The 16,889-nt window shown below is 31.8% G+C and overlaps 7 protein-coding genes across 7 annotated transcripts; 4 read left to right on the top strand and 3 right to left on the bottom strand.

Moving 5' to 3' along the window:
* The first annotated feature begins 1,247 nt into the window (after window positions 1-1,247).
* Window positions 1,248-4,552, top strand: LOC107194685 (GTP-binding protein 1). Its single transcript, XM_015584345.1, has 10 exons — window positions 1,248-1,455; window positions 1,535-1,646; window positions 1,725-1,905; window positions 2,142-2,320; window positions 2,404-2,556; window positions 2,629-2,878; window positions 2,952-3,096; window positions 3,192-3,510; window positions 3,586-3,860; window positions 3,949-4,552. Exons 1-10 carry the CDS (start codon window positions 1,354-1,356, stop codon window positions 4,132-4,134), a joined length of 1,902 nt encoding a protein of 633 aa, XP_015439831.1. The 5' UTR covers window positions 1,248-1,353; the 3' UTR covers window positions 4,135-4,552.
* A 913-nt stretch (window positions 4,553-5,465) lies between these two features.
* Window positions 5,466-6,605, bottom strand: LOC107194915 (mediator of RNA polymerase II transcription subunit 9). The gene is made up of 3 exons (XM_015584628.1): window positions 6,495-6,605; window positions 5,873-5,978; window positions 5,466-5,636 (listed from the first exon to the last, which is right to left on the bottom strand). The coding sequence occupies exons 1-3, from the start codon at window positions 6,596-6,598 to the stop codon at window positions 5,496-5,498; spliced, it is 351 nt and encodes a 116-aa protein (XP_015440114.1). The 5' UTR covers window positions 6,599-6,605; the 3' UTR covers window positions 5,466-5,495.
* Window positions 6,606-7,050: 445 nt separating this feature from the next.
* On the top strand, window positions 7,051-8,342 carry LOC107194730 (60S ribosomal protein L10). Its single transcript, XM_015584403.1, has 4 exons — window positions 7,051-7,103; window positions 7,251-7,278; window positions 7,516-7,821; window positions 7,961-8,342. The coding sequence occupies exons 2-4, from the start codon at window positions 7,256-7,258 to the stop codon at window positions 8,289-8,291; spliced, it is 660 nt and encodes a 219-aa protein (XP_015439889.1). The 5' UTR covers window positions 7,051-7,103; window positions 7,251-7,255; the 3' UTR covers window positions 8,292-8,342.
* A 552-nt stretch (window positions 8,343-8,894) lies between these two features.
* LOC107194861 (probable E3 ubiquitin-protein ligase MGRN1) lies at window positions 8,895-11,479 on the bottom strand. Its single transcript, XM_015584566.1, has 9 exons — window positions 11,392-11,479; window positions 11,100-11,218; window positions 10,752-11,017; window positions 10,517-10,658; window positions 10,232-10,435; window positions 9,910-10,152; window positions 9,526-9,686; window positions 9,183-9,453; window positions 8,895-9,071 (listed from the first exon to the last, which is right to left on the bottom strand). Exons 1-9 carry the CDS (start codon window positions 11,477-11,479, stop codon window positions 8,895-8,897), a joined length of 1,671 nt encoding a protein of 556 aa, XP_015440052.1.
* Window positions 11,480-12,035: 556 nt separating this feature from the next.
* Window positions 12,036-12,996, top strand: LOC107194918 (pleckstrin homology domain-containing family J member 1-like). Its single transcript, XM_015584631.1, has 2 exons — window positions 12,036-12,433; window positions 12,515-12,996. The coding sequence occupies exons 1-2, from the start codon at window positions 12,343-12,345 to the stop codon at window positions 12,994-12,996; spliced, it is 573 nt and encodes a 190-aa protein (XP_015440117.1). The 5' UTR covers window positions 12,036-12,342.
* A 1,365-nt stretch (window positions 12,997-14,361) lies between these two features.
* Window positions 14,362-15,160, top strand: LOC107194842 (translocon-associated protein subunit delta). Its single transcript, XM_015584548.1, has 2 exons — window positions 14,362-14,781; window positions 14,858-15,160. Exons 1-2 carry the CDS (start codon window positions 14,530-14,532, stop codon window positions 15,116-15,118), a joined length of 513 nt encoding a protein of 170 aa, XP_015440034.1. The 5' UTR covers window positions 14,362-14,529; the 3' UTR covers window positions 15,119-15,160.
* Window positions 15,161-15,596: 436 nt separating this feature from the next.
* Window positions 15,597-16,415, bottom strand: LOC107194922 (proteasome assembly chaperone 2). Its single transcript, XM_015584634.1, has 2 exons — window positions 16,083-16,415; window positions 15,597-16,010 (listed from the first exon to the last, which is right to left on the bottom strand). Exons 1-2 carry the CDS (start codon window positions 16,413-16,415, stop codon window positions 15,597-15,599), a joined length of 747 nt encoding a protein of 248 aa, XP_015440120.1.
* Window positions 16,416-16,889: the final 474 nt, after the last annotated feature.

Genomic DNA, 16,889 nt, shown 5'->3' with positions numbered 1-16,889 from the left:
GAATCATTCGTCGATCGTAGCCCTCTAGTGGTGCGTTCAATAAGTATTCGTATCAAATTGCGGATTGCGGGTAATACGCTTTCATAACAAGAATCGAGCAAGGATATTAAATTTTCCAATAAGCTTGGAAATAATAATAATTTTAAAAAATAAATAAAATAGCAATTATACATCTTAATAAATTCTCCACTTAAAAGCGATGATAAGAAATTGTGCGTATTCAAAAGCGCAGAATTAAACAACAAATACTTCATAATGTTATGTAATAAAATTTTTATCGATAATCGAACAATCCTAAGAAATGGATAATTTTTTATTGATTGTGTATTTCAAAATAATTAAAGTGAAGTTCGCTTAAATTACGTATAAATAGAAATGTTAATTAAAAATTTGAAATATTGATATGTAAGATCGACCGCGTCAAGATTATCGAGAATATCGTATTGCTTAAGTTATCGATAAGTATTAATCGATGGTTTACACTCTCTAAATACGACACCAACAGTTGCTATAGTAAGTATATATTTCATTTCGGACAGAATGAGATGGAATGAGATCGCGCAATCGTTGACAGATTTTTCGTAAGTGCATCAGTGCTTTCTGTCACGTAAAGTTTTATTCTGCGATTACGCACATAGTGCATAACGTGAACATATCGTGGCAGGTAAACGAATGTGACCACTCTTATGTAAACGGAACTATTAACTTTCATATTGTCCGTTTATTCTTGTATTCGAAGTTTATATATATGACAACTTGGCTTTGCAGTATGTTAGCAACATATTTCCCTAAAGATAAGGAAGAACTCGAAATTCTGTGTGTCATGAACATAAATATTTTGTTGCGTTAAAAGAAAGTTAGTTCCTCAAAGTAAAAACGATGATACTTTATTTTATTTAAATTAAGATTTATATTAAGTCTTATTGCTCCGATCAAACATTTATTCCTAAAATTTCTTGTTGCTGTGAACGCCTTATACGTACGTATACAGTGAATTTTAGAAATAGATTCCGGAAGTTGACAGTTTTATTTATGCATCGATAAAACATTTTTCTATATTTACGAATTTTGAAATAGTTCTCTTGGCTTTATTTCAGAGTCACTGTAAAAAATGTGTGTAAAATATTTGCAATGCACAGACTCTTGATAAAATAATTTATATTGATATAAAACTCATCATATGACAGTTATGCATATGCTAATACAATTGATCTATAGACGAAGATTTGGATTTAAATACTGGAAGATGTTCAAGACATTAATGTGTCTACAAACTGTTTAAGAATATACAAATAGTTGTGTGATCGATAAAAGAAATTTGTTGAACCATTGAAGTACATATAAACATAAATTATGGCAGGTAGTGGAACTGTTACGACACCAACTATAAAGCAATTGCATGAGAAAGATCATGCATCCATATCTAATGTAGATTATTCTAGTATAAGGGGAAAGGTATACTTTTCAAATTTATATTAATTTTAATAAAAATATCCATTATTTTGTAATAACATCAATCTGTAATTGATTGTAGGGTGTTTTAGTAAGTCCATCAGAAGATCAGTATGAACTGTTACTTAGACGCTTGAAAGAGAGAATTCAAGATGGAGGCAGTGAAACAATTTTTGACATTGGTATAGGTGAAGGTTTGTATATAACTTCTAAAAATGTTCAGAGATTTGGATCTATCGATAAATGTAGTTATAATTTAAGTATCACTTTAGATGGCTCAGAGGATGGTTTGAAAGAGGATGAGTATGAAGCATCTGTTGCCACTTTGCAATCTCTTGCAGCAACATTAGAGGCAGACTGTGTGCTTCTACGTCAAAGTAAAGTAGATCAAGGCCTTGTAGGACAGTACCTAGTACGAAGGCGTTTAGACAGACAGGATTTCTTAGAGATTAGGTGTCTATTTTTTTTTAAATAGTGTAACAAGGAGGCCCAATGGTTGGTCCTGCAATGAGCCTTCATGAAGTTTGAAGGAATGAATCTAAAAATGGAATGATACCATTATGTGAAATATTTCGTTCGTCTTATTGTATTCATCCCTCCACATTTCATCAAAATCTTAAGAGACCAACTATCGTGTTTATCTGTAAGCTAAACGTAAAAAGAATGAATTTAACAGAGTTTAATCATAGGGTGGCTGTTGTTGGTAACGTAGATGCTGGAAAATCAACACTATTGGGTGTACTCACACATGGAGAACTCGATAATGGCAGAGGTCTGGCCCGTCAGAAATTATTTCGTCATAAGCACGAGGCTGAAACAGGTCGTACTAGTTCAGTTGGAAATGATATACTTGGGTTTGATAGTGTCGGTACGATACTCATGTTTTGTCTAATATTATACATTATAGAAATCTTTATAAAATCGTATACACATATCGAATCTTATACTCAGGCAATGTTGTAAATAAACCAGAACATGGATCTTTGGATTGGGTGAAAATATGCGAAAAATCTTCGAAAGTTATTACATTTATTGATCTCGCTGGTCACGAAAGATACTTAAAAACAACTGTTTTTGGAATGACTGGGCATGCACCAGACTTTGGTAAGGCTATTTAGTAATTGTTTTACGCAAACATGTTCATATCCACAACTCTTATACACGAATATGTTTAAGGCATGCTAATGGTCGGAGCAAACGCTGGCATTGTTGGAATGACAAAGGAACATTTGGGGTTAGCTTTAGCTTTATCGGTGCCAGTATTCGTCGTAGTTACGAAAATTGATATGTGTCCGCCGAACATATTACAAGAAAATTTAAGATTGTTGATAAGAATTTTAAAGTCTCCAGGCTGCAGAAAAGTACCAGTTACCGTAAAAACGTCTGACGATGTCGTCGTTAGCGCTACTAATTTTGTATCCGAACGGTGAGCTTTCGCATGTACATCATTTTATTTATGATATTCAAGTCACTTCAACTGTCGATGTATTTGTGTATAGGTTGTGCCCTATTTTTCAAGTGTCGAATGTATCGGGGGAAAACTTGAATCTTCTGAAAATGTTTCTAAATCTATTGACTGCAAGAATAACTAGTCACGACGATGAACCAGCAGAATTTCAAATAGATGATACATATTCAGTACCGGTAGGTATTCATTTGCATACTAGTAAATTTTATTATTAAAAAGAAAACATTTACTATTTTATATTAAGACAATTTTCATTTTATACTCTGTTTAGGGTGTCGGTACTGTGGTTTCTGGAACAACTTTGAAAGGTGTCATAAGATTAAATGACACTTTATTATTGGGACCTGATCCTCTAGGTCGTTTCATTCCAATTACCGTAAAGAGTATCCATAGAAAGAGAATGCCTGTTCGCGAAGTGAGAGGCGGTCAGACTGCAAGTTTCGCGTTAAAAAAAATTAAGAGATCGCAGATACGCAAGGGTATGGTGATGGTGGCACCAGCGTTGAATCCGCAGGCTTGCTGGGAATTCGAAGGAGAAATTCTCGTGTTGCATCATCCGACAACAATCAGTTCGTGTTATCAAGCGATGGGTACGTTTTTCCTTCGTTTCAAACATTTACTTTGGACACGCATTGATATTTGTAACTGTATAAAGTTGTTTTCAGTGCATTGCGGCAGCATAAGACAAACGGCGTCCATAATCTCTATGTCACAGGATTGTTTAAGAACTGGTGATAAAGCTTTGGTACGCTTCAGATTTATAAAACATCCCGAATATATAAAGCCGGGGCAACGAATGGTGTTTAGAGAGGGACGTACTAAAGCTGTGGGCAACGTTTTAAAACTTATTCCATATTCGAACACTATTGCCATGCAGATGAGCAGATCTAATAAACCGAATAAGTCTCAAGGTCGCCAGGGCTCTTCGTCCGTGATGCAAGTACGTTGTTAACACGCTTAAATTGGGAGAAAAAGGACGTTTATATTTCCGTAGCGGTAAATATATAAATTTTACTTTATTGTACTAGTCATTGGATGGAACAGAAACAAGTTCTTCGTTCGAAGAACAGGCATCGAAACAAGAGAATCTGTTGCACAAGTCTGGCGTGAGCCAGAATAAAAAAAGTAGAGGGAGGAGAGGAGGACGATCTCATAATACTGCGAACAGTATTATTCAACCTCTATCAGAACAAAATCCTCCTACAAAAGTGTAAAGGTCGTTTATGTACAAAATTCATATACATGTACATAATATATATACACACTCTGCAGATACGAGTTGCTTTAAAATTCTCGGAAAATAATAATGAGAATTTTGTATTTTAGTTTCATTTCAGTATTTTTTTTTAATTGTGTCTAAACCAAGGATTAAAATTTGGATGAAAGTTTATGAATGTTTTCGAGCAACACCCTCGGTTTACGTAGCGCCAAGAATGTTAAAGCATCTTGTTTGTATAAATACGTGTATTATGTTGATAAGTATTTATATTAAAGTATGTAAAAAAACTATACTTTATAATGACAGAAATTTTACTGGATTAAGGGGTCACTTGTATCCTTCGGACATAATATCTCTGTTCTACAATATAGAAAGAACCCCTGAATTTATTGCTTATAACGGACATCGTGCTTTCAACCCTATTAGAGTACAAATTGTCTTTCACATCTTGACTAAATTATTAAAATTGAAAAAAAAAAGTGTTTCTAAAACGTATGTAGAAGTGTACGTTGTTACTCATGAAGTGTTTTATTTTTATAAACATATATGTATCTTGAAATAATATTGAGTAAATATAATCTGTGCGAAAAGTGTAAATATTTCTTTCCTTTGAAAACATTTGTCGACCACTTGCTAGACATTTACTAGTGTTTTATGAAATATAACAGATATATTCAGACGTTCTTTCTTTGTAGTATTGTTCATTTATTTTACGTTAAATTCAGAAGAGGATTACTCATTTTTTTTAGATACGATATACATTTATAACTTGCTTCAGAAGTATACAGTATAAACTCGTATGTTTTAATACACATATTATACGTATTATATCTACAGTGTATTTAAACTATAAAAGAATAAAAACTTTCTTAACGAATGATGTTTTCATATTTAATTAGGGCAAAACTGAAATTCAAATTTTTACATTAATCTGTCTAATTGTTCAAAACATTGAATATTGTTTTACTGTTTTCCATTTGGACCGTTATAATTACAAATTAGTTTTTGTACAATAAACAACTATTTTTCTCAAACATTGTAACAACATTTTTATTAGAGCTAGTTTGGTGAATTTTTCTTAATATCGTCTTTTATTTTTTGTAAGTCCTTTTTGAATGTTTGAGCGATTTTTCTCAATTCTTGAACAAATTCATGAGGACTTGAAACACGAGGCATGCTATGCAATGTGCCTGTTTTAGATAAAAAATATACAACACACTGTGCAGCTTTCCTCACTGGCTTCGATTCTGCCAGTCTATTGATTAACCGTTCATTATTCATGAAGTATATAAATAAAGAACGAAAGAAACGCATGTTGATGTGATTTTTTCCGTTTACCAGGAATGAAGCAGATGTCTATACTTTTGGAACTTCAAATGTGCACATATTACGATATTTTAATAAAAGCTCCCGTTTAAGCCTGAGCTGTTTGCGAAGAGTTTCTAGCTTCTGCAATTGTTCTTCTTTGCTGTATTCTATTCCTGGCAACCTTTTAATCTGGGAAGTACGAATAATGTATTAAACAAATGATGCCCGGTAAAAGTTAATGTTGTGTTTTATACTCTACTATGTAGGACTATTATGTTTAAAAGATACACATATGGACTTATATGTGTGTTCAAACTAATTTTACATGATAAATTTATTATTTAACTTTCGTTAAATTTTGTATTATACATTATTAGATTACTTGTACATTTATTTTGTGTATTCAATATATTAGAATACCTCACCTGTGCTCTTGCAGAATCTAATTTTTTCTGAAGCTCTAATATCTTATGACTTGTATCCTGAGATTCTTTGGCCTTCTGTGTGGTATCATGTGGGTCTTTTTCAACACTAAAAATAAATTGCACATATATATAACAAATGCTTATTGCATAATATGATTCTTCATCATAATATGATCTATGATTATCTTGTTAAAGAATCTACTTAAAATATTCTATTTATTCGCCTGTATTAAAATCATAATTAACGAGAGATGAAAGAAATGCAATTAGTAATGTAATGTAATTTACAAGTTCAAACCACCGTTGTACTCTTAATCTTTATTAGTACATCTGTTTCATTATCTGTTATAATTAAACATAATATTATCGTTCCAGTGAATTAACAGGAAATGATATTACATAAAATAACACGTATGAAAGCGTAATTAATATCATTCGTGGAATTAAAAACGTACACAATTTATGCATAAGAAAAACTTTATTATTAAAATAACCGAAGCAATATAAACGTACACTGGTATAGGTTATGTACTACCCCAGTTATATATAGGTTATGTAGTACCACAGATACATATTTAATTAAAACGGGCATTCTAATCGTCAACTTAATAAATGCACAAACCTTCGAATTATTTCATATATAAGTGGTAATATTTCAATATCTAAATCATCAACCGTAAATTGCGCACGTAAAGGAACTTCTTCTGGTAATTCCACTGACTCCATTGTGACGTTTAACACACCTGTTTAAATTGTACCTACACGGTGATACATTATTAAAGGCCCATACTTTTTTTTGTGTCTCATTACTGAATTTTCAAGATCACCTGTTTTGAAAACAGTAATTGTATTACATACTATAAAAAATGTCATTCTTCATTTTCGATTACTTTTTCTAAAATTTTATAATATTGTACGAATGCATATATTTAGATGCAAGTTTTTAGATAACGTCTCTTTTTCTAAAAATTCTCCAATAATACAAATACAAAGAGTAGGGATACAATTGTATCCCTATAGGGTTTGTATCCATACTCTTTGACAAATATCCATTTTTCTAAATAACTATATCCCTGAGCAGTCTAAGCACTCTCATAATATCTTGAAATTGTCGTTAATTGTGAATTATCCTTAACTAGTAACTTTTTACTTACACCAATTCATAACCGTAACTCGTGCCTAAGTTCATGACCCTAGCTTCTTCCTTATTAACATCGTTAGGACCCACAAGGTAGTGTTTTCGTTTATCCATTATAATCCAAAAATATCTGAAAATATATTAAGCATCCGTCAATTTTCTATCATATTATATTAAGAGATCAACCTTAATAAGTCTTCTCTTATCATTTATTTAATATTTTTCGTTTATTATTGACAGCCAATATGGGGCGCCGACCAGCTAGATGGTATGTAATAAAATATTTATATTATAGATTTTAGTGAAGTATTAATAAAACTTAAAAACTAAATTTATACAGTTTTCGTTGTTGCTGTATTTATTGTTTTTGATGTTTTCATTGCTGCATTTATTGATTTTTAAATATTTTTTTTAAGTAGATAATAGGTTAGAAATGATCATGTGATATCTTTACATTAGTCATAATTGTGTCTAACATGAATCGTTTTTTTGTTTTTTATTGTAGTTATCGGTATTGTAAGAACAAACCTTACCCAAAATCAAGATTTTGTCGTGGTGTACCCGACCCAAAGATTCGTATCTTTGATCTTGGAAAAAAGAAAGCTTCCGTAGAAGACTTTCCATTATGCGTGCACTTAGTGTCAGACGAGTATGAACAGCTCAGTTCCGAAGCCCTTGAAGCAGGACGTATTTGTGCAAACAAATACATGGTGAAAAATGCTGGAAAAGATCAGTTCCATATTCGTATGAGACTTCACCCATTCCATGTTATTCGCATCAATAAAATGTTATCGTGTGCTGGAGCTGATAGGTGTGTATATAGTATTAAAACACTTACGATAAATATTCTGAAATAGTATACAATAATTTAAAAATAAATTAGCACATGACATATCTGTTATGCTAGTATTGTAACTGATTTTGGTACAATTCTTTTTACTGATTCTAAGGCTCCAAACTGGAATGAGAGGAGCTTTTGGTAAGCCACAGGGCACTGTAGCTAGGGTACACATTGGACAACCTATAATGAGTGTACGTTCATCAGATCGTCATAAGGCTGCTGTTATCGAGGCATTGCGTCGTGCAAAGTTCAAGTTCCCTGGCCGTCAGAAAATTTATGTCTCAAAGAAATGGGGATTTACAAAATATGACCGTGCTGAATATGAAGACTTGAAAACGGCTGGCCGCCTTGCTCCAGACGGTTGCAATGTCAAGTATCTGCCTGAACATGGTCCTCTTGAAGAGTGGAAGAAATTCAGAAAGATTCTTGCTGATAATTAAGCAAAAAAAAATCTTTTGGACTCCAATTTCATTAAAGAAATTCTAAACAAACGTGTATGTGTTACTGATTTTATTTCACAGTCTTTTCACCTTTACACTGTACCACTTTCAATTAATCTCTAAAATTATATCGTCATAGAGTACAAGTATTTTCGTTTAGTTCTTACAGTTCACTGTACTCTCACGCGTCTCCTTCGTACAGACAAAGAAGCTCAGAATTTCGTCTCTATTACTCCTCTATTGTAACAGCAGACGGTGGTGAGGATAAATTTTTAATATTTGAAATCTTTTAAAATTATTTAAAATCTCAATATTTGAAAAGTTTTAAACAGGTGGAATGAGATAATGTCAGTGGTCACTATAAAAAGAGAAAGTTTTATGAATAACGTAATAAATATTAACTTTTATTTGTTTACGGTGAACAAGAGAAAAATAAGTTCAGATCTTATCCAATTTATAAGTATCAACGTATTACATATTTACAATTTAAAATAATTTTACGGAGATATAAGCAATTTTATATTACAAACGGCAATTGAATTAAATATACATGTTGAAATTGATATTTCAATGAAATGTTTTTACATATTCGATATTTTGGTTTTAATGAGAATGACATGTAACATCAGTATCATTTTCGTTTTCTGTATTCTGAATTTCGTCGTCGATATCTACGTCACATATTCTACGATTGTGAGTATCAAGCGTTTCCGTACTGGTAGCTGCATTCAATAAAGGAGATAGCTTTTCTGCTTCGCTATCTTCATCTTGCCCTTGACCCTGTAAATTACCGATTTACTCAACCATAGTAAAAATTTATACCATAAATATTTTGTTTAAAACGTTGAACATTCCGGAAACGAATTGAACTGACTGAAATTAACGTATTACCTCATAATGGGAAACAGGTTGCTTTTCATTAACAAGTCTAAGAGTATCCCGCGATTTTAAGGAAGACTTTTCACGTATGTGCCCGGAAGTTTTCATCCTCATCGCTGGAGAACGACTGTGAAGGTCTTTCTGTGATCCCGAGTGTTCGTCTCTAGCCAATAAAACTGACATTCGAAATTCTGGGGTAGGACATGCAGTACCACTTGACCTAGCAGATGTATCTGTTTCTTTCGAAGACGCATGTTTTGACACTGGTGTACGTTCGACAGATCTATTAAATAAAATGCTTAATACAATGCACTTGAACCGTCAAGCAAGATAAATCGTTCGTAAAGTATTCTACCTATTTAATGCTTCTGCTGCTTGAATTGCGCTGGTCGTGTCGGTGTCAGGTGTGTCCGGTGATTCTGGAGCAAGAGCAGCAGTTCTTGGAATGAACGGACCATTCAAAGCTTCTATCAACGATACAGCTTCATACGCAGATGGAATATTTTCACAGCTTCCCTAAATGTTTAATATTTTTTAGTTAAACACTGCTAAATTTATTAAAATTACACGATGCGATTTATAAAAATAAGTGTAAGTGTGCAAGAACCCGATATCGTAGAAATCCCGATATTTTTGTGTAGCGCGATACTTTCGGAATTCTGCGAAATTCTCAACCCAACCCAATATTCTCGAGTTCTTGCAGACCTATTGATAGTTATTTATATATATAAATACTGACTTCTGGTAGAGGAGGATTTGATATGATAGCTCCTGTTGCCTTTTGAAGTGCTTTGATCTGAAGAAGAGCTCTAAAAGGAGCACGGCATATTGGACAATTGTTAGCTTGGTATCGAAGAGAATCTGCACAACCATTGCATAAACACAGATGTCTACACGGTAAAATTAAAGTGTCCCGCACATCGCACATGCAAATCACACATTCTGATCCATTATCGTCCGTATCTTCGTCACTACCTTGTTGCTGGAACATAAATTAATAATAATTAAACAATTACAATTAAACATAATGTTCGGTATAAAAATGAATTTGTACAATATACCTTCGCATTTTCAGCATTTTTATTCTCGATACCATATATTTCTTGAAGTAAATAACAAAGACCATCAACGTAAAGCTTCTGCTTAAGTGCCTTTAATACATAGGTTCCGTCAGAATGTTTTTCAACAACTGCAATTGTTGTATGGGACTGTTTTGGTTCATCTGAACCTTCTTCTGCCACACAATGGATAGCTATTGGTATTATCTGTAAGTAATTGTAATTATTACTAAAAAGTAATTAGAGGGGCATGAAAATATAGTATAGAGGTATTTTAAAAATACATACTTCTCTATCAGGATTGTACAACAAATCCTCTTCATTGTATGCTGTTGGATCGAACACATGCGAAGTTTGTGAAAATAATTGATTTGCACCTTTCTTATAATAATATGTTTCGGAATTCATCGAAGGATCCCTTGGCATATAACTGTAGATAAATTTACATGTTGTATTATACACAAATAATAGCTCATGGAAAGATTCTTTATGATGTTATTCTATTAATATATCTGTTACATACGCAACTCCCTTCGTTGAGACCTCTTCTGTGCAAAAATAATATATTGTAATTGCACACCTTACATCGCAATCAAACGTGAATTCAATGTTGTAACGATTTGGCTTTTTATCAATATCACCATCGCTGTAATTTTTTACACTATGACACTGTGGTGAAGCAGAGGTCTGATCAACATTACGAATCAATCTCAATGATTCTCTTCTTATATTGACTAAACTTTTCAATGTTTTAGTAGGATCATTCGCTTGTGGTGGAGGGTATGGAAACTGGAAATAAAGATGGTATTGTTAAATCTTTTCTTTAGATATCTTTCACATAATCTGACAATTGAAATAATATTTATCTTACAGGTGTGGGTCGACTTCCGAGAAAATTCAAATCAGCATTTTCTCCAAAAAGATATGCTTCTGGTTGAGATGTATCAAATCTTTCACCACCCATAATGAAGTGACTACCAAAGTAGTTTCCTAATGAACACAATTTGTTAAATAAAATATAAATTCCAACAAATGATACATGATTATAATATTCAAGTGCTAATTGAAATAAAAACTAATTTATTATTATGTTTTAATATTTGAGACAAATTTTTGAAACTTTGATGCCCAACACTAAATAACATCACTAAATTCATACAAACCCGAACGAGGAGGATATTTGTATGCATGATTCGAAACGATATCAACTTCTTCTACGCCAGCATTCTGTCGACTTGTTAGCGATCCCATCACTTAATTATATTATAAATAATTGTGAATCGTCACTACAAGATGATTGCCGCTAGTGTACGCAAATCTACCATGTGATTATTTTTCAAATAAATTCATGAATAATAGGTAGACAACGAGAATCATAACCATTAATAAACAAATATCCTACAATGCCAGTAAAATTTGACAGATAATTTGTCCAGTTGACACTTGCATTACTTATCTATATACTTGCAGCCCTTCGCTTTCGAACAGTATGAAATCAAATGCATATCCATCTTGCAGGTTGACCAATTTCACTTACGCACCATTTGTGTTATTTTTACAAAATTCAAGTAATTCGTTTATTCGAAACAAAATTAACATAAACTTAATTCAGAAAATCTTTAGGAAATAAAGCTTTTATGCGCATAGTAAAACAATCCTTATTAGCCATTACAAATGTAAGTAAATATAATGAATTGCTGGAAGGTGCAATGAATGTTGTACATGTTTCGCACCCTGTCAGAGTAAAACGCGCTCTTTCAAAATTTCACTCTTGTATTTTGCAAACTTTGTTGTTGATCAGTTACGCTCGGGTGTCCGCCTTATCGGAATGTTCGATCTTCGATGATAACATACCAGAAATGGTGGTTAAAAATACCTCATAATTAAAATAAAGAGAGGTCATTGAAGCTAGTGAAAAGCGAGAAACGAAAAATGAAGTACATAATGTTCGATTCCGCGGTTGACAATTGGCAGTGAGTTTTCAGGATTGCGGCAAAACTTTTGAAGGAATGTGCTGGATACAATCAACAATATGAATTATATACATATTATGACCGTGCGATAACACTCGTGTTACGTAGAAATGCTTGCAGTGTAAATAATTTTCTATCATTATGAAATTCAATGAAAAAGAACTCGCAGAGGCAAGTAGCGGCCCTGCTGATCTCGAAGGCCGTTTAAATCACAAACGAGCGCACAAGTCAGGTTAGTTTAGTGAATAATCGGCCAAACTCTTTCGAGTTAATTTCATGTCTCATTAACCTAAAATCGTTAAATCTTTTCTAGGATTTAAAGAGAGATGGTTTAAGTTAAGATGTAATTTACTATTTTATTTTAATATCAACGAATTAGGACAAATTGATAAAAGGCAGCCAGCTGGAGTGATTGTTTTAGAAAATTATAGTATTAATGTTGACAGTGCCACTGAAGGAGTATTTGCATTTAGTATAGCATTTCGAGATGAACACGATAAAAGGCATGTATTGAGCGGTCGTTCAGAATCTCAGGTAGAACAGTGGGTGAATGCATTGAAGCAAGCCAGTTATGAGTATTGGAGGTCACGTCTAATAGTACTCCAAGAAAAATTATGCAAAAAAACAGGAAAAGATCCCTTGCTCATGTACCCAAGGAATCAGGGCATTATTAGAGATGAAGCATGGGGGCCTGTGTCAACTTTCAGATCTCATGTACGTTCCTTTACAACTTCAGTTGTAACATCAACAACAATAAACACAGTAACGAAAGAAGTAAATTTGATAGAATTTTGAATGGAATGATTAGATTATATTAGTCTTTGTTTATACTGTGAAATTTTTATTTTATTCAACTTATAGGAACTGTATAAAAGTATATAGGATTGCAATGTCACATGTAAATTGTTGCAATGAAGTGATAAGTTTTAATATTTATTTAATATAGCTAATAAATAGTTTGTACAATTTATATCAATTATCTAAAGATATAAAAATTCTATACCACAACAACTTTGATTATTTATAAATCTAACGAAGATTTTATATATATTTATATATTTAAAGTATATTTGATAAAATTTTCAATGAACCAAAAAATCAGTGTACTATAGCATCATTCTGAGACAACATTATCTGGAATGTAGTATGTTATTTACATGTTAATAGTAAAAACAGAGTAAATACACCTTTAGACAGTTTGTGTAAGAGGATGAGAAATATGCAGTTACTAAGTTGTTGCCTAGACTCTCTATCTGTGTACAAATATTTTAAGTATTAGAATACCAAATACTCTCTCTAATCTATAGTGATCGTATATGCTATTAATTTATATTAATTAATAATAACTGTTTGTAATATTGTGATAAATAAAACATATTTTTTTAACCAATGTATTTAAACAAGTCTTAGGTCTCTTTATTAACATTCTAATTGTATGATTGAATTTAATCAGTAAATATTATATAACATATTTTGTTAAGACAAATTCTATTTTTGCAATACTATTGTTAGAAATTTACTTTCTTTGTTTATGTTCATTATACCATGTTATCACGTTTTTATATAATGTTGGGAACAATAACTCTTAAAAAAAAACAATCTTCTAAATTCCTAGATATGTTTTATTGAAGATTAAATAATATTGTTGTTACAATAAAGATTTGATTTTGAAGAAATTTAAAAGGAAATCATGTAATAACTTCTGAGCTAATACTTTATACACCTATACCTCGCTATACGGCCGCTCTTTATACGGCATTTTGCTATAACGGCCTTTTTTAATTATGGCACTTTTTCGATTTACAGCCCGCAATGTTTCGTTATACGGCCAAAAAAATGCATTTTCATAGGAAATAAAAAGAATAAAATGCTTTATGAATTAAAAACCATATTATTTTATAAAAAATTGGAACAGATCCAGTTGAATTTGTATGGGTGTGTATCAAAATAATTGATTCGTTATACGGCTTTTCGCTTTACGGCCAAATTTTCCGGAACGTATCTAGGCCGTAAAGCGAGGTATGGGTGTATTTGATATTATAAATTATCTACTTAAAAATATATTTCAAATAGAAAAAGAAATTTAATGTTTGATGCAAAGAGTTGGTACCATTGTTTCCAACTACTTAACACGTGTAACCACGTAGTCCACGCGATCTTAGCAGAGAGGTCGCCATGATTCATTTGTAGTTGTAATCATTCACTGCACTTAACCTAACATGGTTTAACGTACCGGTCGTAGAATTCTGCAGGTCAAGAATCGACGATATAATTTATTTTTGAGCTTATTACACTATTTATCAATTAAAAGTGACACCCACAAATAAGATGAATCGTCTCGAAGTTGCTTGTATTTTATTAGTTTGTGCAATTTCCGCAATTTCTGGCGAAACTTGCCAGAAACCAGAGGTTGTCGCGTCTGCATATGTCACGGAGGACGCAACTATTCTGACAAACGTTGCATTCACGACACAATTTGTGCTCAAGTGTAGCAACGGCGTGAAAGGTATCACGTTGTACGCAGAAGTCGAAGGAAAATCACTGCCTGCTGCTAGATTAAGCTCCGATAACAAGTACCAGGTACGAACTTTATAATAAATAAACATGTAAAAAAAGTTAGAGTTCAGTTCTGACATGGTAAAATGGAATTTTATAGGTTTCTTGGACAGAAGATGTGAAAAAAGCACGTTCCGGAGATTATAGAATAAACTTGTATGATGAAGAAAGATACGCAGCTATACGTAAAGCTGTTAGAAATGGGGAGGACCCCAGCACTGTGAAACCTTTGGTTGTAGTAGTGCTTAATAATCCAGGAGTTTATCTTGGACCATGGGTTAATTCGGAACTCCTTGCTGCTCTTTTAGCAGCCTTAGTTACTTATTCTGCTTTCTCTTCCAAATACAAGCTTCTAGCTTGAACATTCTCTTTATATAATTAATTTTTCAAATAAATTATTGTAAAAATGAAATCATGTATTGAATTATTAATAGAATAATATAACTACATTATGATTTATTGTTGCTTAGATTTTATTTTAAATACAATTTTTTAATTTAATAATTCAATTTTATTTAATAGTAAGTATATCACCAATTCTGTCCTTAATTTTAAGTGTTCTTCAATATGATCTAATTTCTGTACAGTATGAACCCTTACTTACAGTTAACTTTGATACAATCAGAATTTTATTAATTGTAAGTGGAACACATTTGTACATTCATAGAATATAAAAATATGAAAAAGACATTGAAATGAAAGCTTTAAAATAAGATTCATAATATTATCATTTTATTTTGAAGATCCATTTACTCGCTACTTTTATAAATTAATCTGTAAAGGTTTGATTTTATATAAACATCCTCAGTCCAATTATAACAAATGATTAGATGAGTAGCTTAATATATTTCAGATGCAGGAGGATTGCCAAAAAAGTATTCCCAAGATGGTGGATATTTAACATTAATGCTGAGATCAGAATTTATTTGTATTATATTTAACCACTGATTCAAGCCCTTAACTAATATTAATGCATCAGAAATATTGTCGCCTTCTGAACAGTAGCAGAAAAGTACTGTACATGGAATTTCCACTGATCTGAGGTAATCATAAAGTCCATTTGCAAATCCTCCACCAGGGATATAACAGTTTTCTGTGTGATCTATCATACCTTTCCTTGTGTGCTTTTTCCAATGAAGAGATTCGAGAAGTTTTTCATTGTTTAATAATGAATCATCTGATGTAAGATACCTTAAGCTTGAATCTGACTTATCGGACTGTTCATAATCATAACTACTGGTTAAAATTATTATCTGGAAAATAAATTTTATTATCAGTATAGAAATTTCATTAAATAAACATACATGTATTAAAATACAATGTACCTTGGAGATTTTCTTTCTTTGAATAAATTGTGTTAATTCCTCAAAAAAGTCACTTGAATTGCCAGTGTAAGGTGATCGTAATTGTAGGAGAATTATCTTATTAATAGATCCAAAATAAAAATCAGCAGCAGTACAAAGAGAACTGGAATCCTTATTGTAAGGATCGTTACCACTAATTGGAAGAAACATTGAATTCCACATTGATCCAATTTTCTGAAGATTTAAATTGAAGATCAATAGATCAACAGATAATTGTCCAACATTTCCAACTGCCACTGATGGAAGTATCAGGATGTGATCTTCAAGATCAATTTCTTCCAGTAATTTTATCATTTCTAAGTAATGAATTTTAATTATTAGTATTTATTTTAAAGTATTATCTTATTTAAGTATCTATTTTATTAAATAATGATTTTGATTTCTACAAACCTGTGAGATAAAATTATTACTATGAAAGTAATGTTCAAATAAAGTCAACGCAAAACTTCAAGTTTATTGATCTGTTTCAAAAGTATTAATTTGAAACTTGCAAGTCACTGTAACAAAATGATTAATAAGTACTGAATACCTTTTATATTTCAATAATTTATTTCTATTTTCATTAGTGCAATTACAATGTTATGGTATTACTTTGATCCTGATTTAAATAATAACATAACCAAATATAAATATGATATATAAAATTGTAAGAGGCACACAAGTTTAAACTTAATAGTTAAATAATTAATAGACTGAATATTAAAGTTGGCACCTCTGCCTTGCAGCTTTGAAATAATTCTCTTTCAATTAATGAAGTTTAATATTATA

Source organism: Dufourea novaeangliae, unplaced genomic scaffold (assembly GCF_001272555.1).
Source record: "Dufourea novaeangliae isolate 0120121106 unplaced genomic scaffold, ASM127255v1 scaffold8, whole genome shotgun sequence".
Lineage (NCBI taxonomy): Eukaryota > Metazoa > Arthropoda > Insecta > Hymenoptera > Halictidae > Dufourea > Dufourea novaeangliae.
The sequence above is the reverse complement of the archived record's forward strand: the minus strand, read 5'-3'. Positions and strand labels throughout refer to the sequence as shown.

Coding starts and splice junctions, on each gene's coding strand:
- LOC107194730 (XM_015584403.1), top strand. CDS start 7,256: ATGGGGCGCCGACCAGCTAGATG. Junction 7,279..7,515: donor GGGCGCCGACCAGCTAGATG/GTATGTAATAAA, acceptor TTTTTATTGTAG/TTATCGGTATTGTAAGAACA. Junction 7,822..7,960: donor TCGTGTGCTGGAGCTGATAG/GTGTGTATATAG, acceptor ACTGATTCTAAG/GCTCCAAACTGGAATGAGAG.
- LOC107194685 (XM_015584345.1), top strand. CDS start 1,354: ATGGCAGGTAGTGGAACTGTTACGACACCAACTATAAAGCAATTGCAT. Junction 2,557..2,628: donor TGGGCATGCACCAGACTTTG/GTAAGGCTATTT, acceptor AATATGTTTAAG/GCATGCTAATGGTCGGAGCA. Junction 3,097..3,191: donor ATGATACATATTCAGTACCG/GTAGGTATTCAT, acceptor TACTCTGTTTAG/GGTGTCGGTACTGTGGTTTC.
- LOC107194915 (XM_015584628.1), bottom strand. CDS start 6,598: ATGGAGTCAGTGGAATTACCAGAAGAAGTTCCTTTACGTGCGCAATTT. Junction 5,979..6,494: donor ATATATGAAATAATTCGAAG/GTTTGTGCATTT, acceptor ATTTATTTTTAG/TGTTGAAAAAGACCCACATG. Junction 5,637..5,872: donor TAGATTCTGCAAGAGCACAG/GTGAGGTATTCT, acceptor CGTACTTCCCAG/ATTAAAAGGTTGCCAGGAAT.
- LOC107194922 (XM_015584634.1), bottom strand. CDS start 16,415: ATGATAAAATTACTGGAAGAAATTGATCTTGAAGATCACATCCTGATA. Junction 16,011..16,082: donor AAAGAAAGAAAATCTCCAAG/GTACATTGTATT, acceptor TTTATTTTCCAG/ATAATAATTTTAACCAGTAG.
- LOC107194861 (XM_015584566.1), bottom strand. CDS start 11,479: ATGGGATCGCTAACAAGTCGACAGAATGCTGGCGTAGAAGAAGTTGAT. Junction 10,659..10,751: donor GTCTCAACGAAGGGAGTTGC/GTATGTAACAGA, acceptor ATTTATCTACAG/TTATATGCCAAGGGATCCTT. Junction 9,072..9,182: donor AACCTGTTTCCCATTATGAG/GTAATACGTTAA, acceptor GGTAATTTACAG/GGTCAAGGGCAAGATGAAGA.
- LOC107194918 (XM_015584631.1), top strand. CDS start 12,343: ATGAAATTCAATGAAAAAGAACTCGCAGAGGCAAGTAGCGGCCCTGCT. Junction 12,434..12,514: donor CAAACGAGCGCACAAGTCAG/GTTAGTTTAGTG, acceptor AATCTTTTCTAG/GATTTAAAGAGAGATGGTTT.
- LOC107194842 (XM_015584548.1), top strand. CDS start 14,530: ATGAATCGTCTCGAAGTTGCTTGTATTTTATTAGTTTGTGCAATTTCC. Junction 14,782..14,857: donor GCTCCGATAACAAGTACCAG/GTACGAACTTTA, acceptor GGAATTTTATAG/GTTTCTTGGACAGAAGATGT.